The sequence below is a fragment of the Anser anser genome (genome assembly GCF_964211835.1).
Source record: "Anser anser genome assembly, chromosome: 3".
NCBI classification, from domain to species: Eukaryota; Metazoa; Chordata; class Aves; order Anseriformes; family Anatidae; genus Anser; species Anser anser.
In genome coordinates this window covers 58,255,018-58,282,291 of record NC_139722.1, presented here as the reverse complement: position 1 = coordinate 58,282,291, position 27,274 = coordinate 58,255,018, and the positions used below count along the sequence as shown (strand labels likewise).

Below are 27,274 nucleotides of genomic sequence, written 5' to 3'. Positions count from 1 at the left end.
AAAATGAAAATTACCTACCCTTATCTTATATTGCAGTCCTATAGTTGGCAAATGCTGTTATTGCTCACGGTATTATCCAGATGTTTTAGTAAGTCTCTTGCTATGTTAATTTACTTGTGTTGTCCTGCTAGTTTACAGTCAAAGTAGTTACCAGGTGAAGCTGAAAGCTATTATTTCTTATCCGTATGCTGACTAATTAGTCTTTTGTTTCCTTGTATCAGAAAGTCACAGACGCAGTGAGTTTGAAGTTAATCAATTACTATACATGTACTGCATGAAATCAAACAGAAAAGACATTTGGCATGCTCACTTTCTGATTTAGCAATACCTCTGAGCTTGTAGAGCTCCCATTAACTTAGAGGCAGAGCACTGCATGGGCTCATACAAATTTAAAGCAATCTAATTGGTCTGAACAAATAACAGTAATAATTAAATTTGGCATTTCAAGGTTTGACCATGCAGAACTCCTACTGATGTCAATGGGAGATGGGCACTTGGTCCCTCCACAAGCATAGTCTGATTCACTATTTATTTTGTTAAAACTTTGGACTTGCTATTCCATTAATTGACTGTTCTCTTTGTCTTTGTATTTACTTTCCCAGATGTTCCAGCCTATCATTTTACTTATTCTCATCCTTGTATTATTTTCATCCCTTTCATACACAACAATATTTAAACTTGTCTTCCTTTTTACACTGTTTTTTGTACTGTAAACCATTCATCATTTACTGTTCATTGTAGTATTATTTTCAGTTTGTTTATTTTGTCCACCCTCCAAGATAAGACGTGCAAGAGACATAGTTTCTGTAATAGCCACTGCTGTAAAAACACTGAAGACTACTTGTTTGCCAAACCTAAACCAAACCCCAAAAAACTGCAAAAAAACACTAAAAATCACCCAGTTGAATAGAAAGACTGCTCATCACAGTGTTCCAGGTAAGCAAACAGAGAAGAATATTTTTCACTTTGCCTACTTTTTATCATTTTTGAATAAAATATTCTTAAGTGTCTGGAACCAATTTAATATTCATTAATTTGTACCAAATCAGAAGCAAAAGAGAAATATGCAGAGTGGGTGTGAAGAGTCTTCCCACTCTCAGAAAAATTTCGTATTCTAGCCACCTATGAATAGTGAAACCACATTTGATGTGTGTTCTGCAATTATATTTCACAGCCTGTATATATTTTGTCTGGTTTTGATGATAATACTTTTCAGCACTGTATTAAATGTATTAGACACCAGGGAGGGACAAAACGAGAATGGAGATAGGACACTCTGGTGTGGAAATGTGGCAAGGAGCTGGAGCCCTGAGAATGAGATACACAAGGAGGAGGTATCAGAGCAGGCAAGGATTCTTCTGAGAGATGTAGGCTGTCTGCATTGCGTGTGTGCTCTAGAAAGGTGGTCACAATACAGTCTGAACTGAAGATGGTGAAGTCACCTTCTCTGATGCCAATTATCTTTTCCTAGCAACCTACTTCATTAGATAACATTTTCTCATGTACTCTGTAGCTACCAGGGCTCTGGATTCTCTCCCTCCAGTTTGGGAATGAAGGAACACAGTAACTCTTGGCCAGCTGAGTGACCCTTGTTTAACCATGTGGGTGGTGGTGAGCAACCATAGGTAGGGAGGCTTGTGTGCATCATCAGTCACTGAATATTTCTGTCTTGACTACAAGAGGCTGCACAGAGAGCAGAAGCCACTCATGATCTTCCTATAACGCCGAACATAGGCAGTTACTACAAACACAAGATCTTCCACTATGAAAACCTCATTTGAAGTGCCCCAGTGGAGCTCAGTTTTATCTATTTTTTTTTCAACCTGTGTTGAAACCAGAGTCACACAAACTTGAATTCTCCAAAGTTGATCATGTACAAGTGAGTGTATTAATTAAAGTCTTGTGCAGATGCCTTAATAAAGGATCTAGTAATAAGTGGTAGTGAATAAAGCAGCTGCTTTTATAGCTGGCAATAAGGATTTCCTTTCCATGGCAGCACTGTTCACTTAACCTGTTCATATGTGAGAAGGGTTCACCTCCGTGCCTCTCTCCAACTAATCAGAATCCTGCCAAGGGCTGTAGCCCACTACCTGAAATAGCAGAGACAATGTCTTTAGAGAAACCCCTTATAGGTAAGCTGAGGTTGGACAATAGAATTTATTTTACAAGAACAAAAAAGATAGTAAACTTACTACTTTCAGTATTAAACAAAACTCTTAGTTTTCTCCGTATTTGTCTAGCTCTCCTGTGTACTCTCTGCAGGTGTAGTAACACTGATCAGTTAAATCACTTAACCTTAATTTAATGCAAATACTTACTCCTATCAGGGGATATTGTTGTTCTTATTTATTTTGTAGTTATCAAGATATGGGTAAAAGAAATGATAGTCAACATGTAAGTAAAGAGATTAATTGATAACTTCATCTGGTGTCCTGTTTAAAGAGAAAGTCAGGCCCAGGGGAACTTTGAAGAGTTTCTAAGAAGCTCTAATTTATGCTCAGTTGCCTAAAAGTTAAGTTACACATATTAGAAACTATTACAGCAAGATATGGTCAGTCAAAACCTACCTTCATAATGAATTTCTGTAACCTTAAAGATAGTTCTCAAATCACTGAGCAAAGGCCTTTTTGCTGCTTTTGTCACAGTCAGATTTTGCAGCAACTGTCTGAGAAATTCTGTTGTTTTTTTTTTCTCTTGGCTTTGCCATTTGGATATTAAAATATAATAGTTCTAGGCTTCAGCTTGTCGTATTAAATCTTAGAGCAAGACCGACTTTTTGAGTTTCTTTTTGTTTTACTGTTGCCCCTGGGAGAAGAAAAGATTTTTTTTTTTTCTTAAATGTTAGAGGCTCAGTCCCATAAAGGATGAAAAATCATGCTCAAACCTGATCTGAAGTTCTGGGCTCAGGTTTTAACCTATACTTTTTTATGCCTTTCTCAGCCTTGTATGTAGTCAAGATGATTAGAGAGAGCTTGCTTTACACTGAGTGGATCAGTAACTGCTACTGTAAAACAGTAGGAAAGTTTAATACACTGAATTTATACATTGAGTATATCTTGGAAATAACTTGGAAAAAAATTGCGTCTTTCTCAGAAATCAGAAAAGTAACCATGAACCTATTGAGTCAAGAGGCCGAGAAATCCTCTGCACAGAACTGGCAATTATAACCCCACTGACTAGTCACAGTGATTTTTGTTTCATGTAGTTTTAGATTTCCTTTACGTGAATTGGACTCCTCATCCTAATTCTGTCAGGCATCAAGAAAGCCAGTCAACGTTGAGACTTCTGGGGACATTTAGGGAGCTGTTGTAGAGGCTACAATCTGAAATTAAAGGATCCTGAAGCATCCAAAATCATTTTAGAAGGTCCCCACAGTCTTTGAATCTGCGATGAGCAAGAACAGTGAGGACCTCTGCAAACCTCAGTGCAGAGAAGGAACTACAGAGAAGGAGCTGGGGTTATTTAGCCTAGAGAAAAGGAGGCTCAGGGGAAACCTTATCGCACTCTACAACTACCTCAAACAAGGTTGTAGCAGGGTGGGCATCGGCCTTTCCTCCCAAGCAGCAAGTGATAGGACAAGAGAAAATGGCCTTAAGTTGTGCCGGGGAGGGGGGGGTTAGGTTCGATATTAGGAAAAAACTTTTCACTGGAAGGGTTGTGAGGCATTAGAATGGGCAGCCTAGGGAAGTGGTTGTGTCACCATCCCTGGAGATTTTCAAAAGAAGTGTAAGATGTGTTGCTTAGGGACATGGTTTAATGGTAGACTTGTCAGTGCTAGGTTAACTGTTGGACTTGATGATCTTGGAGGTCTTTTCCAGCCCATATGATTCTATGAAATAAAATGCATTCTTCATGTGCTGCACTCAGCTTGAAGGGAGTGATCAGAGCTGCTTAACTTTCACACTGGATATTGCAGAGAAATTCACAGCCCTCCATTTTTCACTATTTCAGAAGCCTCTGAGAAAGCTGATAAAATCAGTACGGACCCATAGCCAGAAGATAACATCTAGCCAAAAAAATAAGAGTTCTGTGCTTTGCTAAATTGAAATAGCTTGGTCTCACAAAGAAATGTGACAGTTACACTTGCCAAGAAAGGCTGCAGATTTTCTCCTCTCAGTTATTGGCCTGGTGGGCAAAGTTCACCTCAGAGGTGAGCGGATAAATGCAGTTGAACACGTCCGCATCCTCTAGCAGGAGTGCGTGGGAGTCAGACAGAGAAGAGCCAGACAGCACACTGCTGATTCATTAACTTGTCTGCCGCACAGCACCTAATTCTGAAGAGCAGTAATAAGAAGAATATAAGATTTCGCTTTTATGTGGCAACAAGCCAGATATGCCACATTACCTATCAGTTAAAATCTCAGTTATACCTATAGAGATTCACAAATCCCCTTCTGGAAGCAAAGAAGTGCTTCTTAGACCATGCTGCAATAGCGGAACACAGTGGGTATCGCAGACTAAAGAAATGTTTATTGTTGCTCTCTAAAACCCATGATGAGAGGAAGCTAAATTAACCCAAATTTATACATGTTTCTTCAAGTGAAAGGAAAGCGCTTCCACAATAAAGCATAGATTCTCCCTAAGTAGGATTAATATTTTGAAGTCTTCTTTTATAGCATAAAACTTAGATGTTAAGGAGGTCGATGTGCATCATAAAGCTAACCAACCTTTGTATGAAGTATGTTTCCTCTCACAGATCACCACTGCAGTTACCCTGTGCAAGTCTCCCCAAGTCATTTCATCAGTTGATGAAATGCAGTTCCTTTGAAGCACAGCATAGGAGTTGCGCAAGTATGCAGTCCTATAAAACTGAGAGATACAGTATCTACTGCTGCTAATAGGGCTATTAAAATGAATTTGGTAACACAGTATGCTAGGGAGTAAATGTTAGAAATCTGATTTAAAAGTGCACAGAAAAGCTGTACAACCTTTTGCTGAAGGGGATGTAATTAAGCAACATGTTTTAAATGGGTGCAGGAGTTTCATTCTGTGGATAGAACTAATGCGAAGCTGAATTTCGGCTGGATGCTGGGATTAATATTCTATTCTTGCAAAAAACTTTACTAAATTTCAGCCCCAAGATAGCCTTATTTCTGCATTTCTCTGAAATATTAAATTTCTGTTTCCTGTGTTCCCAGGGAATTCGTTCCACATTCTTTCAGAAAGAAGAGATCTTGCATATGTAGATCTAATTCTGATATTTTTACATTTGTATAAATTGGAAGTAAATCAGATGAATTTTTATGTCACTTAGAATATAGATGCATTTTTTACTTCACTGCAAACAGAGAAATACAATTAATTTTCTTTCCTATTTCGAGTCAGCTCTGAATACCCTGAGAAAATACCTCTACAAATATTTTCTTTATTCTTACTGAAAAATTCCCATGATACTAGAAAGATCATCTTCTCCAGGATCAGTGATATTTCTTTCAACCAGAAATATCCATGCCTGAAGCTCCAGTTAGAGAGAGAATAAGTGTCTGCTGACACATGTCACCAGTGCTTCAGAATCAAAACCAGAAGAGAGCAGGTGCTATAGTGCAGAAACATGCCTGGCAGTCGGAAAAAAGAAAATTGCCAAAAACATGGCTGTCTAAATATGTGTTATAAAAAGAGATGAACTGCACATGAACTTTGGGTGTTGTTTACAAAAACAAGCAGAGCTTTAGGATATTAGATGTCCTTCCCCTTAATCACCCCAGAATTTGATAGGTGAGTAGGAGACTTCTAAAGGCATCAGTATCAGGGGCCCAGCTCCCATTGGCTTACATTTCTGTCTCTGATTTAATGCCGAGGGAAGTGATATTCAAACCCAACTTTTGCCATTACACATGCAGTTGCCTATGGGGAAAATTACAGTGGCTCTATTTAAAGTAAACATCTAAAGTATCTGCCACCGATTTCCAATGTACCCTTGGAGAACTGGCATGACATAACACTTTGTTGGCTCTGTTTCTCCGTTAAGACAGATGTGATTGCAGAAGTGCACAATGGTTAGAGGAGGCAGAATTTGTACTGCTTTCTGCCCATTTCCTGAGATATATCCACAGCTGAGATGTATTTGCCGAAATTATTGAGGTGTAAATTGTAACATTTCAGGGATCCGATGTAGTGGTTGGGCTGATTGCAGTGGCAGCAGTGCTGTTCTTCCCTCCTCTTACCCACTTGATGCTGACGGAACAACATGGGTGTGCTGTCACCAAGCTAGCAGAGCAGAACTAAAGGTGCTCTGAAATGGTCTTGGGCACAGACTTATCCACAGCACACACTGAGTATGTAATCAGATTAGAGCCCATGCTGAAACTTGCCCTCTTTTGTCTTCAGTCTTGTACGATGAAGAGAAATTTAGCAAAGGAGCGGATTAAAATGCCCTTGCGCTTGTTCTGTTGAAGTGCTGACTTCCAACAGGAGCTGAGCTGATACCAGGCATGGACAAAGTGCACTTTGCCTATGGAAGGAGCGTGTCAGAATTAATCAACCTACAATGGCCTTCCTGCTTATTTTGCCTGTACCAGAGCCCAGAAAGCTACATTTGCTGCTTTTTCTGGTGATACTGAAGGATGGACAGTTTCTGTTGGATGACTTTTCCCCCAGAGCAAAAGCCATTACTGCTCCACTTAGGGGTGTGAGGAGCAATGAGCCCAGGTTTTAATAGCTCACTTTGTGGGGTTTTGTTGTTGTTTTTTTTTATCCTAACTTTGCTCTGCCTTTCCCGTATTAGAAGTTTAACATGGCCATTTGACTCATGCACAGAAGCATTTAGTTTTCCCTATCCAGCCTTGAGCTGTCTCTGAACTGTCCTTCCAGTGCTATGTGTAGGTCAGGAAATTTTCTGTCTCCAAGTGTCATCATACAAAATAGTGTGAGTGAAATAGAGCTTGTGGCCATCCAGGACAGCAGTTCTGCCTGGCTTCCATGCGGGTTTAACTTCAGGGAGCCCAGGATATGAGGGAGCAGAGCTCCTTCATGGTCCTCACGAATGAAGCCCTCTGTCTCCTTAGTGAAAGCCAAGCACCTACACCCTCATACAGATCCCCCCATCTCAGCAAAGGTCAGACGTGAAGCTGCAGTGTCACCTGGAGAGCCCCACTCAACTGAGTGGGGTCCAGCTACGCATGAGTCCCTCAGTCTCACACATTTCTAATTCCTCTCACTGTCAGAAATGTACGATTTTGCCTGAGTGAAAACTCAAGGCTGTGATTTAGTCCATTGTTTCCTTTGCTTTTGCTGTGCTGTATTTCCAGGACTTCTCATAGCAAGATAAGGGATGTTGAGTTAGCAATATTAAATACACAAGGATAATAGCCAATTCTGATGGGAAATGTATAGAAAGAAAAAAAAAAAGGAAAAAAAACCCTTCATATTGTCTCCATTTGCAGGGGTGCAGCTGTGCCGGCTGCAGGGAGGAGCAGCACTGTGGCACCCAGCCTCCAGCTGCGTGCTCCGTTCTGCCCCCAGGCATTCAGCTTCGCTGCCAGCCATGGCAGCTGGCCTGCTTGGAAGTAACCTCCTCAAACAAGTCACACTTTTGCTTTGTGAACGGGAAAACTGTAATTCCTCAGCAGTTAGAGGCTGAGGATTTTCTCCAGGAACATTCAGTCTCATACTTGGGGATCTTTGTTTGGTTTTAGATTGTCCGTAAAATTTTCACAAATGGCCCAAGTCCCATTATTTATGTTATGTGGGGACAGAATAAGCACCCAAGTAATGTGTTTGCTGAGACTTACAGCTAGACCATATAAGGAGAAAAAATGTGTTTTCCCTGAAACCTGCTTTGGTATTTACTATAAAATGCACCCAGACCTAAAATCTTTGTGCTGTGCGTAGATTTTATCACACATGCATCTTATTGTCCTGAGGAGGAGGGTGCTGACTGAGCAAGGAGGTGTGAATCCTCATATCATGTCCTCCGTCTCGCAGATCCTCTTGTCATCAGCTGCCCTGCCCGCAAAAATATACATCACCTCTGCTTGGTGCATTTGAAGACAAACATCTGATGGGTCAATTTGCCCAGAATTTTATGCTCCCTTAGGCAGGTACGTGGTGGCACCTCTCAGGGCCCACACGGGGACAAACGCTCCCTGAAATGTGAGTTTTCTGGCTGTGGCTGTTCCCAATCACTGCCCACAGGCACAAGTACCCGGTGGGTCAGCAGTACGTGTGCGCAGCGCTGCCTGGGGTCTCCCTGGCCGTGCCGCAGGAGAGCAGTGTGACACGTGCGGCAGTGCAGGTGCGGTGGTCAGCAGGGAGGCAAGGAGCCAGCCAGAGCTCCTCGTGCTGCAGAGTGGCTTCAGGGTTTCCTGCAAGCTTTCACTTTCTTGGTCATTCTTGTCACACTCTCCTTCCCCTTTCCATGTCCCTTCCTGTGCCGACACTTGCTGTGGGCACTCCCAGTGTTTCACGTCCAGGCTGAGGTGCTTTTGGAGCTTCCTTGCTAGCCTTATGCCAGGGATGAATTTCCCTGTGCAAAGGAGATTCCGTTGGCTTTCAAGCACTTTGCTGAAACAAAAAGTATCTTAACAGACCAGGGAATCTGATCCAGAAAGCTTATAAAGTAGCAGGAATATTTGGGCATATCCCAAAGAAACCATTATCACCATTCCCAGAATGCGGGACAGTTGGATTACACAATGCCCAGCAATTCTGCACTTTGTAAGTGATAGTATATGAACGCAGAAAAAGATTTTAGGGAGGAGTCATTTGCTTTTAGTTCTTTAAGATAGCTATTAACCAACTAAACTGCTTCTTTAAACAAACTCCCTTTACAAAGCACTTTATGAGGGTCAAATTGCAAAGCTCAAAATGATCGTACTAAAAAATATAACCGTGGAAACTGGGTCTGGGAGACAGAAGAATCTTCCTTCACAACATGGACGCTAATAAAAGAAACCTAAAATTGCCTATTGTCATAAGTGTAATGTTAACACTGGCTGCTTTGGCAAGCTTTAAAGACTGGACTGCACTATAAAACCTAAAAATGTCCTGGACTTGGAGTTGTTTACACAAAATATGAGGAGATATAAAGTTACAGAGCTGGGGGTTGGAAGAGATGGCTTTAAAGCCATCCTCCGTGTGCTGACGTCACGTGGAAGCCAGCTGCTGGGATGATGCTGAGCGGAACTGTTTTTCAGTTTGCAAAAGTTGTGGAGTTATTCGAAGAGAGTTGCAAATGCTGCCCCAAGTGAAAGGTTGTGCTTTGCTTAGCTTTCTCGTTTCTTTTCAAGATCAGGATTTGCAGAACTGGATCTCAGCTAGCTACGCGCTTCATTGCTTTCACTGCTGTTTAGAAATGGACTGAAAAACTTCTGAAGGATTTCTTATTCCATGAAAGGTATGGTTATGGTTTATTTGAAATCAGTAGTTTTGAACGGCTTTGAACAGTTAACATAATTTTAAAAAATGCACATTACTAATATGATAAACAGTTATTTAAACATCTCTCTGATGTTTCTATTTATATGTTATATGGTGTTTTATGTATGGTGCACATGTTTTTTATTCTTAGATAAAGACTCAGAATTAGTTTAGTCAATTTCTTTAGTGCAAGCACAGATATATCAACAGAACAGGGATGACAGGTATCATATGAGCACTGGAGTTTCTGTTTCCTTCTTTCTCTTTTCCTCACTTTCTCTGTTTTCTCATTTTCTCTCTCCTCCTTCCTTCCCCCTCCCCTTGCCCCTTTCTCTCTCTCTCTTTCTCTCTCTCTAATGTAGTTTCTTTCCAAGTATAAAGTGCACAGTATCGTGGCACCTGACTCTCTTTTATAATTGAACAAATAAATTACTTTATGGTTTCTTTAGTCGTCCAAAATATAGCACCTTGTTGGAAATATCATTTAATTGCTTTTTTTTTTTTTTTTTGTAAAATCAGTGGAAGTTTTGTGTATCTGAATGGTCATGCACATCCAGTCTAATTAATCTCTGTTGAAAAATAACGTCTCCTCAGCTGATGTCACTGCAGATTATTTTACGAAGTTAGTAGAGGTTGATTTCAAACTGTTCTGCATTTTTAATTGGTAGATAAAAAAGACACAGTTAAGACGTGGGGGAATAGTAACAGTAATGTCAAATAATAACTTAAAACATTTTTTTTGCTTGAAAGGAGGGAGGGCTAAAGGAAAGTTAAGGGAAAACACAGCTGATGTAGACAAAATTGATTATTTGTTTGAAGCTGATTGCTGCAATGAGCTTCTGACCTTGTCCAGGACATGCAGAACGTGCCAATACTGCAAGAGCACAGATACTGCTCTGATCCACACAGCAGATGAAAAGGTGTAATTTTTCATCCCTTTGTGTTGCTTAAGCCATATGCAATATTCCTCAGGATATCTGGGTACACCATACAGAGAGAGGATATACTACCTGAACTACACATGGGATTTTATTGCTAGTAGGGAATAAAATAATCAAGCAAACAAACAAACAATAAACAAAGACCAAGAAAAAAAGGGAATAGAGCCACAGAAACAGGAGTTAAAACTATCTGAGGAAATTACCCACTGTACAATAGCAGAAGTTTTCTTCTCAGAGTTTATGTCAAGAGGATATCAGAGAAACATAAGAAGCAATACAAGGTTTTTGTGGATCTTAGAGCTACAAGTAACTGTCTGTAACTTCTGTCGCTAAGCTCTTCACCTCTTCCAAGACTTGATTGCATTTTGATCATCTCGGGTTCTTTTTATAATTACAGTCTCATATGAAACAGCTTGTAAATTGTTAAGATGAATGCAAACGTAACAAAAGTAGTTCCCAGCACAAAGAAATCACCAGGGGCTTTTTTAATGATATATGCGTGCTTGAAAGGAGTACACATCTATTCTTATATATATATATATATATATGATGTATAGTCTTGAGTTTCTTACTAGTAATATGCTGCCAATTGAAGCATGGCCACTGGTACTTACAGTACACTGGCAAAATCACCACTTCTGCAAGATATATACGGATTCTTTCTGCCTCTCTAGTTCATAACTTTACAGTGCTTGCACATTTCTGTTTCTTTCTGACACGTATTTAAAGGACTCCAGTGGAGTAGAATAACTAGGGAGGTGACTTTTGTTTATTTCTCTGAGGTGTCTTGAGAAATAAAGGCATAAATGCAGCCAAAAAAAGAAAAAAAAAAAAAAAGAAAGACTACTAAAAGTTATGACCTTTGAACTAACGAAGTGAGGAAGTATTGAAGCAGTTATAAAGTTATTTAACAAGAAGTGCTTAGATTGCAACAGATCTTAAGTTGTTTTTGTTTTTTTTTTGTAAGTTGTTTTAAGATTTTTTTTGTTGCTTTGTAGTTGTGAGAATTTTTTTGTAAGTTGTTTTTGGTCAACACTTAGTGAAGTTTGGCACAAAGCTTTGGCCTGAAGAGCTGCAGTCTCTATAGCCTGGCCACCTTCCCTAAGAAGCCACAACCGAGCCAGTGCTTGACCTCTTTCGTGATGAGAAGGCTGTGTTGTCTTTGAGCAGCTCTTAATTTCAGCAAGTTTTATGTGTTTGTAAAACTGCCCCACACATTTTTAGGCAGGTGGAAGAAGAAGGGCCTGAAATCTGTTCGTAAATAGTTGAGGGACAGATTGCCGTTTCAGAGCTCTTAGGCAGGTGTGAGCCAAAGACTGAAAGAGTAAGCTCCAGTACCAGGTTATGTGATGGCTTGGTTACACTGTTGTGAAACAGGCTAGCAGAGATGTCTGGAGAATAGCTAGTTTACTCTCTCAGTCCTCAATCCCAACCTGTTTGGGGGTAAATGGTTCTGCAACCCCGGGGTTAGGTTTGGGCCCAAGATGGCTGTCAGGTGGGAGATGCTGTAGGAGGCCTTCCTCTGACACAAAGACACCAGGCTCAGCAGAGCTCTCTGCTCACTTGCTGATGAAAGAAGCTGACTCCAAGTTTGGCATCAGCTTACCAGTCAGCTGAAATAATGCAGACACTGGTAAGCACTGATTATATAGTAGCCACAGCTGAATCAACAAGACTTGCCCAATAAAATACGGGATGAAGAAGAACTGTGTGAAGCTCAAGGGTGAATTTTCACTACATCAAAGAAAATGTGGGCGGTAAAATGGGCTATTCCTGTGAGCTGACAATCACTGACTGTCAGTCAGGGAAATGGACAAATTCCAGTAACATAAACTAGGGCTTACCTCTAGTTAACTCTCTGATAAGCCATTTGCCTGCCTGTACACTTGGTTTCTGGTGGGAGACCAAGGCAATGCAGAGGCATTTTGTGACTAGAAGTGAATTCCAGGTCCACCTAACTAACACAACAGCATGCCTTGAGAGACAAAGTTAACAACTCAAGCATCAGTGTGTATGTACCAGCTATTATACCACAGAATCCACTGTAACTGAATGAATGAATGTTACTTCGGCCTAGCTGGCATAGTAAGTGTGCTGACGGTAGTGGAGTTTCCATTGTAAGCCTAACAAAGCAGGAGGAATATCAGGCCCAGTAAATCTGTAACTGTTTTGCTCCAATGTCAAATGAGCAGATCCAAAATATTTCCTTTAAAATATGTGTTTAGTAGTTCTGTTAATATTTTTTCATTCACACATACAAGGAAACCAAAGAGTTCTGAAGAGGATTGAGAAACTGAAGCACAAATGAGTGAAATATTCTGAGCAAGGTTTTGAAATAAATTTGAGTTAGTGCTCTTGGAAAACAGTTTCCAGTTTTCTTTGTGCTGGTCCTAGAACTAACATTTATAGATGTAGATTCGTGAATCCAAAATACATGAACTCTTTAGAGTGACCTACAGTCAGAATGATGCTTTATGCTATGTGTGTGTTTGTTACCTAATACTTGCTTTTCTCTTGACTTTTCCTTTGTGTGTTCTAAAGCATTCGTATAGCCATGAGAACTTTCTTCTCATGTATCGTTTACTGTCTTAACTGCTGAAAGAATGTCATAGTATTTTCCATGCTAAATGCATGTGTGAAAGGAGTGCGTCAGCAAACATGATACCTTTACACCTGCAGTTGTCTTTTGAACAAATGTAAATATAGCTTTCACCCTCAAGGGCAGACCTCACAGGATCCCAAGGTCCAGAAGTGCCATTCAGTATCACATAGACTTGAATTTCATTGAAAGCATGTTTATAGTGAGGAGTAACAACAAAGATGTGAAGTGGCCATGGTACACAGCCTGTTGCGGCAGACAATGGTGAATCCCGTGATGCCAGCTGTGCATCCCTCCTCTTTTCAGATTGGGCCTGTCTATCCGTAGGTTTGTGTCTTATAACGCTTAGTTCTTCATCTTCCAGCCATACTGCAGATATATATCATGCAATCTTGTGCTGCTCTCTTCTGCAAGTGCATTTCCATTAATTATTTGGTTGGGTTTTTTTGCTTGTTTGTTTTTTCTGGAAGCTAGATTTAAAGACAAGTAAGACTTATTCTGATAAACTTTCAGGAAACATTCAGGGAAGAAAGAAAAAAGCAGAGCTATCTTGTTGCTGTTACACAGACTGTAACCATGGACCTGCGTAAACAACTGGAGAATACAGAGAGGAACTGGAATAAGGAGAAGATGGAGCTGCTGGAGAGATTTGACAATGAAAGGAAAGAATGGGAATGTCAATGGAAGGTCATGCAGAAGAAAATTGAAGAGGTACTTTTAAACAAATCTCTGAACACTGACATTTTTACTTAAGTCTTTTCAATGACTAGAGGTCACTTCGATTTATTTTTCTCTGAGTGATATCCTATCTCCTATCTGTCACTGGGATTTTGTAATAGCTGATGGTAGGATATGAAGCCTGGGGTTAATCAGTATTTGTAATTGTTCATTTAATACTCACAAATACGATGTAGGAGGTTAAATGTAACTAATGTAACTGTCAAGTTTGCTGTATTGTTGGCTATATATACTGCTGCCAGTTCTTCTGGCCATGAGCCACAGTGCTCATTTTATACATGTTCAGACATGCTGAACAGATCTGCATGTATGGGGTTTAGGAAAATGCATATTTAGTAACAAAAAAATCTAGGTATCGTAATTCTCTGGCCAAAAAAAAAAATGGGGGGGGGAGTTACATGGCACAGGTCTGTTAGGATAAATGGTAATGTTAAAAAAAATGTAATACATCAAACGCTGTATGATGCAGAACTTTTCTGGCTAGAACCTGCTCCATTTATGGACAGCATTTAGTAGAGAAAACGGCTACAATAAATAGTATGAAAGCCCTGACACCACTTGTGTTTACACATACTAACAAATACTCACTCTGTGCCATTTCTAAGGCATCTCCTTCCAGAAATAGTTTAGGTAATTTTTTGTTACTCTTTTATCTCCAAATTGTCACTTCAACAGAACCCTCTGACACCCTGAAATGCATAAATGGAATCTGCTTTGGCAACATACAGAGACAAGTTTTTTCATCATTGAGCTTTCCACATTTTTCATGCTAATATACACACGGAGTAGTTTTGCTTGCTCTCTGCCAACACCTCCCTGTGGCTGAGCAGCACAGGAATGTATGGCAGAGACTGCTTACAAGGAAGTATGAGAAGGAAAATGAATTGCAGCCATATACTGCCCTCAGCATGCAACATAACTCCATAATGTCAGCTCTCCCCTATATTACCTACAATTTTTACAGACTTTGGTGTGACAGTCTCTGCTGCATTTTGTCCTTTGTGTTAAGACATTTCTTTGCTGTCTTACCTAATTTCACCACCAAAGTGAGGGGGCTTCAAAAGTTAGTAATGTGGTCTGTGTATGTAGTTGAAAATAAGCTTGTTAGGTTTATGACCTGTTTTGGAATGACAGTAATGTGTTGTGAAAAGGTATTCTGATAATTAGTAGTCCTGACAATGGCAGTGAAGGCCATGTTTGTTCAATGTTTTTTATTAGCATATGGATTACGAAAATGTGACAGAGACAGAAAAAGAGATAAAGAATGGAATGGAGCTGAAGAGAATGGATGAGGCAAATAGCTGCGTACTACAGGACCAGACAAAACTAGAGATGATACCCCAAGTTTATTGGTATCCTAATGTCCCTTCTTAAGCTATGTCTATAACTAGCTACCTTTGATATCAGTTGCCTGATGTTTCTTCACTAAAAGCCACAAGGGTGGAGAAAAGGGGAGATGACTTTTAAATGCCATCATCTGTAGAAGGTTTTCCTCAACAAAACTTGTGCTACCTTATCAGCTTGTAATTTCATTTGGTAGTTTTCTCTAGCCCACTAAATACTAACTTGGTTCGTGGATTCCTCCAGGAAGACCTATGTGATTTAGGAGATGGTATTGCTAAGTTACGAGGTAGTATCCGTCCTTCTTGTTGCTGTGCTGAACCCATATGAGGCCGTCATTTCTTGGAAATTACAAAGTTTAGTCCTCAGGTTTCATGAGCAGCTGGGCTTTGTGAGTGAATTTGAGAGTTTAGGATGAGGTCAAGTGTCAAGTCTCTGAACATGAGAACACTTCAGATCCACAGCACTACCCGTGAAATGTCCACGTTCTTCATGTTGTCATTCTTTTTCACTGTCCTTCCAAAAGCTGTTGGGTTGGCCTTACACACTGTGAGAGAGCAGGCAGATGGCTGTCCAGAGGTGCTTGCTTTGTGCTTTCTTCATAAGAGCAAGTTAACAATGAATGTTTATAAAGAGCCATGGTATTCTTGGCACAAGAAATGATACTGTAAGCAGAAGAGGTTTTTATGATGTTGCTATTTTTTCTACTTTATAATTTGTCAAAGTTCCCTGGTTTTGATGTGCTGGGTAACAGGAACTAACACCTTTTCATTTACTAATAAAGCTACTGGTTCTTAGCAGACAGTGTGAAAGAAAATATGGGGGTGACAGCACATTGCCAAATAATGCCATTCTGGACTTATCACTAAGTCATAGAGAAGAGTGCTGTGATTTAATAGAAAGTTCTATTGTTTTTTCAGCTTTACCAAGAGGTAAAACTTAGAAGGGAGAACAGTATGAATGTCCATGATAATAAGGCCATTCAGAGCAAGATGCTGCAGCTGTCCATGCATTCCCCTACTTCAGAAGAGAGTGACACAGTGGAGCTGAACTATCAACACAATGTGGTAAATGACAGGATGGAAAAAGGGAGTTTGCTCAGTAAAACAGGACCTGAATGTAAAGAAACCAGAGCCAAGAGCAAGAACAATATTTTGCTAATGGACAATTTGGCCTTTGAGAACCACGAGGAACCTGAAGACAGTATCAGCATCAGAACTTCCAAGAAAAATGCTAAGAATTATATTGGTGATCTCAATGTAGTAAGTAAAGTCTAGCATGTTTCAGTTACAAGGGTGAGGAAAATACTGAGAGCTTTGGCCTGCCAGGGTTAACCTAAAGAACTGATCTTCCAGATTTTATTTTTACAGGCATTTTATTTCCTCTATTTCCTGCTCAGTTTGCCATTGTTGTGTGTCTTCCCACTGTTTAAATGTGTTAACAGCATGCACTTTACATCAATTCCTAACCTGGGGGCATTTTAATATCTTTCGCTTTGCTAATTCCCTTTGCTGTGAATCTTAAATTCAAATCACCATAAGTTTCAAAATAATTCTGGAGATACCATTTAAAGGCTTATGTTAAAAGACTATTCTTATATTTACAAAGGCTCTAAAAGAACTTGCCAGAGTTAGTGAAGAATTATGCAGCTATCAAGAGGAAATTCGAAAGAAGTCAAACCACAGAAGGTAAAAACATATTTGGACTCTTTATCTTAGAGGAAGAAAATTAATAATAAAGCTGTGTTCCTGTTCACTTTGAAGGGAGGTTTGCTCTTGAATTTATTAGCAGCTGAGCAGTTTCTATCCTCTCAGTCTTTCAGTGCATAAAACTTTCAAATTAAATTTGCTGAAATATAATAAAAGGCCATGTTTTACTAGAAGAATTGAGTTTATCTGTAGAACCTACAAAATGAGATAAGTACTTGTATGAGATGACATTGTATGTGTGTTTCTAATGGCTTTATAGAGGTTTGGGGAAGTAAATAGATATTTCTCTTTGCCCTGGTGCTGTTTCCATGCATTTCTGTACAATGCTGTATGGGTATATTAGGCTGGGAGGTTTCTTACATAAAACCCAGATTTAGCCTTAAATGTTGGAGATATGTCAGGGAATTACAATCCAAGACTGCAAAGAAAGCAAGAGAAGGAAGAGCAACCCTACATCTGTATGAATGGAAAGATGGTAAACCACACCCTGAAAAGTACAGTAAATGAATATTCCACAATCTGTTAAAAATTCAATGCTCGTGGTCTCCTTTAGGAAGCTAAACACCAGATTTCCTCTTGAGTTGTGCATAAATGCTCAGAAGGTAAGACTACTCATGGTGTGACGGGGTACACATCATGAAAGAAACTGAGATAGGCTATGTCTAAGCTATGACTGCTGAGCTCCCTAGGAAATCTGCATTGTGGCAAGCTCACATGCACCCAAAGAGCAGAGGGACTCCTTACACTCCTCTATGCAACCATACAGTCAATGTGCTGCCTGTCACTAAGATTTTATTGCAGTTAGGTTAGCGTTTGCATCTTTTAAGAAACTAGATTCATAGCTGATGCCTAGTTTCTAATCCAGGCCAAGAAGGGTGATTTTTGAACAGATCTCAAGACACGCTTGTACCATGACGTGTGATGTTAGGAAACCTACACAAGGGATGCACTATGTACTCAGGTTTTCCTCATTCAGCTCATAGTTAGGTAGACTCTCACTGGAGTCATTAAAGCTCACAAGATGCCACTATCCTTGCTATAGGACAGTTAAGAAAACAACTAGTCATCTAACTATCTATCACTAAAAACTCAGAAAAATAATTTTAGTGTCAAGAGAAAGGAACACAAAATTCCCTGGGTTGAGCTTTCTTCAAATTCTTCACGTATTTTTCAAATAAGTTGTGTGTATCAGCTGCAGCAAAACCCCTCCCAAATCCTTTTAAGTAGCCAGCATTAAAACACCTGCTCTCAGAGAGAATGGATCCATGCTGAGGTCCTGAGGGAAAACCCTTATTGCTCATTCCTAAAATACCTCTTCTTTTATGTCCAGAATGAAGTCACTTCCTTTCCTGGGGGAATTTGAAGAAACCCAAAACACAGTTATTCTGCCTGAGATGAACCATGTGTCCAGCAGTGAATCACAGACTTCAGTTGCTTTTGAAACAGAGGAGCATAATAATAGGAAGAATCTGATGAGCTCCACCAAGGGTCTGAAAGACATGTCCTATGGTGGTCTTATTGGTGACAGAGGAGCAGACTTCAGACCTTGGCAAAAGAAAGAAGCTCCACCAGTTCCTCCACGGAGCACTTCTCGACACCTAGCAAACTCACTTTCTGCAGTTGTACAGCTTTCTGAAGCACCTGTGAGAGATCCAGGCATCAAAAGCACTTGCAAAGTTCAGGACTGTAGGAGTGGAAGGAAACTGGTGAATCCTTTGCCTATAAAACTAAATGAAACTGCAGTGACAAATGAAGGGCAGACTGTGAAAGGTCCTGTGATGGTAACTGCTGCAATACCTGTAACCAAAAATGACTGCAATGTACCAACAAGTTTCTGCCACAACACGTGGGCATATGATGCTGGCAAAGACAGTAAAAGTGAGTCCTCCCCACTGTCATCCCAGAAAAGTTGCTCAGATGGAAATATGGCCCAGAGCAACAAGATGCACCAGAAACAAAATCCCAAGTGTCAAAGCAGTCCTGTTTACAGTAATGACTTTTATGCCCCTGCTGCCCTGCACAGTGATCTTTTGGGAGACTCTAGGAATACTTTGGGAAAGACCCCAATAAATGAAACTTTAGCAGCAAAGATTGATGAGTTTAACCGGACTGTATTTCACACAGATAAACGTAGCAATGCTTTGCAAGAAAACCAGGTGACTCGAACAGCATCAGAAGATCACAAACCCTGCAGCCCACCTTGTGACTCTGCTATTAGCAGGACAGAAACTGTAGATACATCTTGTGTTTCAAATCCTAAATTCTCTGCACCAAAGGAACAAGAAACTAGCAACCCCAGCAAAGCTGTCAGATCAACAGGGCAACAAAAGCAAGTAAATGGACTTCCAAATACTAGCAGTTATAGACACATGCTTCACGAGCATGACTGGAGACCAAGTAATTTATCCGGTCGCCCGCGCTCAGCTGACTCAAGGTCAAACTATGGTGTTGTTGAAAAGCTTTTGAAAAACTATGAAAAATCCACAGTGACTTCTCCGTGTAATGAAAAACGCTGCAAAGATAAATGGACACGGGCAAACACTGAATCTACTGATGGGGGTTGTGAGACGTTGAGTCAGTATTTAGAAATGCTTCAGATTGAGCAAGGAAAGCAAGAATTTCCGAGGAATTCAGCCAGGCATATTGGGCAGCAACTCAAGCAAGGAAAGGAGAGACAGAAGTTACCAGAGGTAAGGTTCATAAGAATGGCAAGAGCAAAATAGTTCAGCTTTGTACCGAGCTTCAGATTCTAACATGAGGCAAGCTAACATGATAGTGTAAATAATTACATAAAAATAGATACTTTAGGCCAGGATCTGGATGAATCAGGAGGATTTTCTTTGAAGATAATAGAGTTGTGAGAAGGCAGAAGCATGTAAGTAAGCATGACCAGTGAAGATGTGTGCCAGATTCTCCTCTCTGCTGCTGCTGCGTAAAACTAGATTTTAACTGCAGTGCAGTTATTCAAGGACTGAACTAATGAAAATTGCAATCAGATTTTAACTCCCTCCCCTCTTCCTTTAGCTGGCTAGTTGTTTCATAAGACTTCCCAAAAGTCTTAAACACACTCTGTAATGTCAAAATCTTAGAGGAGACAGGATTCTTCAGTCCTGGGTGCTGCTTGTTTCAGGATTTTCTTTGAACTGCATTTGAAAATGGGTGCTGTAGCTTCCTTAAAGCTTCCAGTAATAAAGTGACCTCCTCTTACTCATGTCTCAGTTCCAGGCTTGTCCTATATATTCAAGAATAGACTCACAGGAACAGAAGAGTATGGCATAACTAATTAATTTATATTTGGCAGAAATGTATTTGCAAAAGTTTAGAAGTATTATCTTTGCCAACATTCTTTCTTAATGAGAAAAGAAACAGATGTGTTTGTTGTTTTTTTTTTCAAATATAATATAAGTTGCAGGTTTTATGAAAGGCCACAAAGAAAGAAAAATCAGTTTTTCTGAAGAGCTTCTTGGCCAAAGAACACAAATAGACATGCCCCTTAGCATCTCAGAAAAGATAAGGCAAATGTGTTCAGAGCTGAGAAACTTAAATGGGTTTAGACTGTCAGCTGGTATGCCTTAAACTGTCAAAAATTCACAGACTTCAGTGGAGCCATGTGAATTTAAACAGCTGAGAATCTGACCATATAGATTTTCTACTGCTTGTCTTTATGTCAGCCTTTCGGTGATGCAGCGTCTTGCTTAGCAGAAACACCTTTGCTATAGCATAGAGGAAAACCTCTGATTTCTTTTTTATCCAGTGAAAGTTTGATAGGAAAATGAAATTTCATCAATAAGTATGTAGGGAAGAAATAATGATCAGATAATGGCTGAATTTACATTGATGTCAGCCAAGAATAACTTTACTAAGCCAATTGGATCATTTTCTCCACTCTAAATTGCTCACACTTTATGTGGCCATTTACGTTGTATAAAGTGTAGGATACTGCCTGGTTAGGGGGTACCATTCTAAGTCCAGCAGCATTCATGTCACAGAGGTATAAAGAGTTACACATGGCATGAGGCACAGAGGAATTTGGTTTATTTTCATTATTTCAGATTTACATCACTGTAGCTAATATCAAAGCCTATTGTTTTTCTGGTGTATATAAGGCTTTGCATGCAGACATGACACTGCATTAATAAATAAGCATTCTGAATTATTTACCGAGAGTAAACAGCTTCATGCTGTGCTAATGGAAAAATAGTTCTTAGCAAGATGTGACTGCTGAAATAGGATCTATCAAAAAGTGCTTGAAAGTACATAGACTCCAGTAATGTAAGATGGCATTCTGACTTCTGTGTGTAGAACAGTATACAGAGTTCATTCACAAATCTTCCAAAAAGGAAAAAAAATTAACAGGGAATGTTCAGTTCTGTCTTGCATTAACATTTTGTCCCTTTCCTTGCGTCTGACACTTGTCTCCACATATTTTAAACTGCAACTGATGTGAGAATCCCTATACATAGAAGTAGCTGTTCTTTTGCATTCTGTGCATTGCTGCGTTCCTTTAATAGCTTCAGACCACCTGCTCTGCGGTCACCCCAAATGTCTTCCTACATTCCTATTGCATTCCACAAAAGACTTTTGTGCCCTAACGTGTTAAAGCAAGGAGCTGCCTTTCTGTTGCAGATATCTGTGCCAGCTAAATGTTCAAGTGGGAAGGGTTTCTCCCGACCAGCCCGACCAGCAAATCGACGCTTACCTTCCAGATGGGCATCGAGATCACCGTCAGCACCGCCTGCTGTGAGAAGGACGGCGTACAACTGCTCTGTCTCCTTTCGTTCAGAGACCTCAGTAGTCTGAACCCAGAGATGGGTTAGGTGGTGGTGTGAAAGCTCTGCACCTCGTTGTAACTGTGTTCGACATGTGTCACAGCGACCAGTTCTACCCTGTCCTATCTTGTCCAAGAGTGACCCCATCACATGCCAGACAAAACGTTTTGAATCTTAGGTCATCATCATGGTCTTCAGTGTTTTTATTAAGATGGAACAACTATACCCCTGGTTTTCTTCTTTTTTTTTTTTTTTTTAGTACTAGCTCACAAAGAATTTATTTTGAGTGGCATCTTCCTTAATTTGCCAATCAATTTTGAGTTGGAACAATGTATAGTGCTGTATATTCTGACTCTTCTGCAAACAGCAGAACGTAAAGCTGTATGCATGATCATGTGTTTGTAGGTGCATGTGTTGGACTAGGAAGTATACAGGTCTGTATTTAGAAGAGAAAAACTGTGCTAGTGTTGACATTGAAACTACAACCTATATGCCGACATATATATATATACTTTGTGTTTATTTTAAAAAGTTTGAAATATACAGTCCTGATGACATTTATATTTTGTATATCTTTTACATAGGTTCACAGGTGTAGTATTTAATGTACAAAAACTAAATATGCATTTTTGTGACTGATTGCAGCGATAATGCCTTGCACAATATGTATCTGAAGCAGACTAGCTCGACTGATTTGTCAGTCATGCTTCATGGCATCCTCGTTCAGTTTCCTAACCCTTATGATACTGGGTCAAAATACCCAGACGTATTTTTTCTGAATTAAAATATTATATGATTTGTAATACATTAACCTTTTTCAGCACCAGAGACATTCCTGAAATGACCGAATCCCTTTAAAAAGCTTAAATGTGCCATTATATATATAGCATACTGTAAACACTTCGGTAGTTTCAACTAGCATAACATACAGTTTATGAAGGGAAGATAAGGGTTGTATATGCTCAATTCTGTGAAACTTATTTTTCCTTCTAGCGCTATACTTTGAGGTTTGGCAAAGTCAGAGAACAATGGACTTGTTTACTTTCACTCAAGGCAGGAGAACAAGGACCGTTGTTGTTCCCAGTGCTGCAGACACACTCCTTTTTTACTCTCCTCCTAGACTAGAGTGCCTGAGCCACTTGCTAACGTACCGCTCCCTGACTGACTCGTGGCAGTCAGTTACAAAGTTTACGTGCACTCTGGCAGCAAGCTGCATCTAGTACGGAAATACTGCATCGAGATATCATCACAGTGGTGCCAGAAATCCCAGGCAAATGGCATTGGAAGTGTGTTTTTGCTATCACCTGGCTCGGCATTATGGGCCATTGCGATGACGTGTACAGAGCCTGGCTTGTTCCTTCCCACAGTGTGAAAGAAATACAGATACTACCCAGACTCTTGCTGAAAAGACGGTGTCCCTCATCCTGGAATTTTTGCACCCTTTTCTAGGCTGTTGCTGGATGCGTAGTGTGGTAAAGATGATAAATATTACCTTTAAACAACATGTCTAGGTTAAAAGGAGTAAAGAGGCACTTCAACATCAGCCTAATCTTGTCTTGCAACTTTTCTTCTTCTCCTGGAGAAACATAGTGTGTTCAAAGGAATTTCAGATATCATCCCAGAATCCATTAATGTGCACATTTCATATGTGAATGTAAAAAGGATTTCAGAGAGAGTATAGGCTTTTGTCCTAGTGAATTGTTTGTGTGGCAATATAGGGAAAATTAGTTGTGCTTAATTTGATAGTGATATGTTGTCTTACTCCAGTCATGATGAGAATCCACACCTTTTTGCGTCGTTTTAGGACCTTATTCTTCTTTCCTCTGCATGACTATAGTTTTGCAGAGAGAGAAAGCAGAGGACAGCTTGTTCTGAGCAATATACCCTCCAAGGTAGCACCAATAACTTCTTGGGCAAGCCAGTGTTGGATTGAGCAGGCATTAGAGCCATAAATCCAACCTTAGCCACACCATTGTGGCTGCCTGCTTGGCAAAAGCATGCTCAGAATAATTTGCCCAATCTAAACTTCCTGGTACTTTCTATGTGTGAGTGGCAGGAAACCCCATAACAATATATGAAGGCTTCAAACAGATCAACAATTCATCAAAATTCACTTGGATATTATTGCAAAGTAATTACTGGAAATGGTATAAGAACAGAGAATCTTGAAGAAAATATACAATTCGGACAGACACAAAAATCCGTGTGCTCAAGTGAAAAATCAAGAGTACTATAAATTTCCTTGTTTGACCTAATTTAGAGATTGCACTCCATTAACTTCCTTAGAACTAGAAAAATTACAAATGATTTATAGTGAATTGGGAACACTGCTTAAAAGTTTCTCTAACTGTGGAAACTGGCAAACTGAAATGCCTTGCAAATTGACCTTTCAAATGCCTAAGTAGCTGAGCAGCTTTAAATGCCTAAAGCTGAGGAAAAGGTAATATGACAGAACTGTAAAATTATGGTTCTTAATTTCAGAGTGCTGACTGCAATCAAACTTCCTTCAGTTACCTTCATGGTAATGTTAAGCAGTTTTGTTCTGAAAAATGGTGGTGCACTTTTGTTTGACGAATGTAACTATGAAACAGTTTCCCTTAATTAATCAGTGAAGTTGTTTCTTTAGCTCACTTAATTTTATTTATTTATTTTTTGATCACTTTGGACATATATCACATTGTCGAATAACAGAGAAAGGATCAAATACTTACAACATTCCCTGATGTATGTAAGTTTAATGAACAGAAGGTTTTTGAAATAAAGAACAAGTCCATTTTGTCAAGATTTTTCTGTGTCCATCTAATTATAGACATTGATTCTGATGCCTGAAAGTATCAAAACTGGTGATTTAGGTCTGTAGGTGGCTAGATGAATATACCAATTTTAGAAACTTGCTGCTGAAGCTATTTAAATATTCTCTTCAGTCATACCCATGACAAGGCCAGTGCACTGCTGTGAGTTTTTTAGTTCCCAGAACTGTGATTACTGAACCATAGTACCGGCTTCATTGCACTTACTGTAGGAGGAAAGAGCTCCAGGTTCCCCCATATGACAGGAAAATGTACTTATCGTGGAAGCTCTTGGGGAAAAGAGGCTCTATACACATGCACACAGACACACTTGTAAAAGAACCACAAATTATCTAGGTAGAATTGACTCTACTTGTAATGCGGGTGTCACCTATGGAAGCTGATCGTTTTCTAAGCCATTTTTTAAAATAAGTTTTTGTTATTCTTCCACATGCCATCTCAAGTCTTAATGTTGATACAGAGTCTTCTTACTTGTGCTCTGAACAAATCTAGGATCTTGCTAGTGTATGCTTAGGGGCACTGAAATAAATGCAGCCGCGAATTTTCAAAGCGTAAAAACCTTAAACTAGGTAACAGGGCAGGCACATTGAAGGGCAGCCTCTCGCACTTGAGAAATCAGCTGCCCACCGAAATATTTGCAAACTGATGGAGACATCATCAAACTCTTTTAGGGAGTAGCACAGTGGGGAGGAAACACAGAGAAGAGTTGGCCAGGCCTTGCCTCCATATACAACATAGCAGGCCACCCAAGTGCTGCAAAACCAGGCTGGGTCAGAACCTCTGACGGGGGCGGAAGGAGTAGAGGGAAAAAGTTACCTTGAAACCTCCAGATATTGTTCCTCAAAGACAGAGTTTATTTCCCCTAAATGTTTTATCTTTACAGTGTTAGTGATAGACATCTTATATATCTTTAAAACGTTGCTGAAGGGATGAACTTTGCTTGTTCTCCATCAACAATGCAATTCTCTTTGACTGTTACTGTAAAGGAGTTAACTGTTATGTATAGCAAAGAGTTGGCAATCAGTGTAATATAACTCTCCAGAGCACTCAGAGCACCAGTTTATTGCTCCAGTTGTCTACTTAAGAACTTGTACCTGTAAATAGGAATTTTCTACCAAATGTCTTCAACAGCATTTTAGCAAGGTCCACAGCAGCCCAGCAGGTAGGCCATTTCCCTCAAAGTTTTGTTGTTTCTGGACCGAGCCTAAATTTCCTAGCATGAGAGAACTTATGCAATTCTCACAGTGCTGCTATGCAAAGAATTCCTTTGGCTTTGAGACCTGCGGTGTACAGCTGTAGCAATTACACTGCTGATATTCTCTGTTGAACGGATCTGTAGTGGACTCTGATTGCGTACATGCTCTTTAAACTGGAAGGCAGAATGCATTTCCTCTTGGTGCACTAAATCAAAGCCCCTTGTTGCCTCTGGCCTTTCCATCCCTCCGCGATTCCCAGTGGATGTATATTTTTAGGTTGTTTATTGTCATTGCTCTTTATGTATATGCCATACCACAGGACTTTCTATTTGTACCACCATCAAAATATTTTTGGACAGCCTATTCTTAAAAATGCTGATATTATTATTGCCATTCACAAATATATTAGAAGTTGATCTGTTGGTTCGCTTTACTGAAAATGCAGTTTCTTCATCAACTGTTAATGGCATACATTATATAAAACTTGTTGCTTTTGCTTTCTGAAATGATGATTGATCTGCTTGTGAGGTTTGCTTCTACCCCTTACCCACATTTCTTTTCTGTTTTGCAAAGTGCTTGTGTCAGCAGAGATGTGTTCCTGATATGTACGGTTCGTTCAGTGGCTGTGTGGTTATGGGAGCTCATACCTAAGGGTGCCTTGCAAGCTATGTTACTCTACAAAGAACTGTATTGGTTTTTTAGTGGTGTAAGGAGACTTGAACCCTCAATAAGATCAAAGTGAAAGTGTGCAAATAAAAGCTGGAAAGGAAACAGATCAATCAAATAGGAGGGTGTAACACTTGTAGTAATTGTTGTGGATAGTTCTTTGCTTCTAATGGAAGATGTCTGTGTGCTGCCTGCTTCATACCACCTGAAACTTCCCGTAATGTACTGTCTTCTCTCAGTCAGCATCTTTGTATGTACCCTTTTCCCATTCTGTGAGCCGATAATAGCAAGAGATACTGAAATGGATGTCAGATTAACACCAATCCTTCCTCTTCCCATATCTGATGGTGTGGTGGTTATTGAGGAATGCTTGTTTCATTTGTTAATCCTTTCATTGGCAGCAGCTGGTTTTACCACCAGGAACATGATAGTGCTCGTAGCATGAACATTACTGAATGCACAGCAGATTGTATCTTCTACCCACGCAGGATTCCCAACAAGGGGACACTCTGTCACACTGTTGAAATGTGGAGATTCCTGAAACATAAATGTAAATCAGCCTTTTGCCTGAGGACAACAAGAGCTGGGCTGTACCTCAGCTCCATGGGTCATGCCAGGCAGCCTGATGAGAGTACAAGCAACGTCAGTCCTCTGTACAGGATGTTTTTCACCAGACTGGGACAAAAATTTCAGTCTTATGGTCTTTTCTGGGGGGATGCCCTTCTCTAAGGACATCTGGGGAATGAAGGAGAAGTAGCACCTGTCCTGGGACGGAGCATCTCATGAATTTGGATCAGATCCATTTCACGTAGTCTTAAATCCCTTACTACTCCCTAGGTAAAAGAGCAGTGAAAAAAATATGCAACTACTAGTTAGTGTTTATTCTTATAGGAACTAATTTTCCTGGTACCTATCCAGAGGCTGCTGATTTAAGCCTTTTCTTCAGTAATCTCAGTCTACAGTGCTTCTGTTGGAAGTTCCAGAGACTGATTCCTCCCAGTGATGCGTGTTTGTGTGGGTGAACAATCACCGTGGCCAATAATCACTGAAAAAATGACATCATAGGGAAAAATCCCTACATCTTACTTTTATGTCATTTCATCTAATGTGTGAGCCCAAAATATCTGGGCTGTGTTGCATGAGATAAT

At 39.9% G+C, this 27,274-nt stretch overlaps 1 protein-coding gene across 4 annotated transcripts; it reads left to right on the top strand.

Annotated features, from left to right (window-relative positions):
- Positions 1–49: 49 nt before the first annotated feature.
- On the top strand, positions 50–26,244 carry KIAA0408. 4 transcript variants are annotated; one of them, XM_083831587.1, is made up of 7 exons: positions 50–936; positions 9,233–9,334; positions 13,465–13,608; positions 15,897–16,238; positions 16,585–16,664; positions 18,016–19,375; positions 21,312–26,244. In XM_083831587.1, the coding sequence occupies exons 3-7, from the start codon at positions 13,474–13,476 to the stop codon at positions 21,483–21,485; spliced, it is 2,091 nt and encodes a 696-aa protein (XP_083687713.1). In that variant the 5' UTR covers positions 50–936; positions 9,233–9,334; positions 13,465–13,473; the 3' UTR covers positions 21,486–26,244. The 4 variants fall into 4 exon arrangements, with proteins under 4 accessions (XP_083687713.1, XP_083687711.1, XP_083687710.1 ...); XM_083831585.1 differs by having other exon boundaries at positions 9,228–9,334; XM_083831584.1 differs by having other exon boundaries at positions 9,228–9,334; positions 13,411–13,608.
- Positions 26,245–27,274: the final 1,030 nt, after the last annotated feature.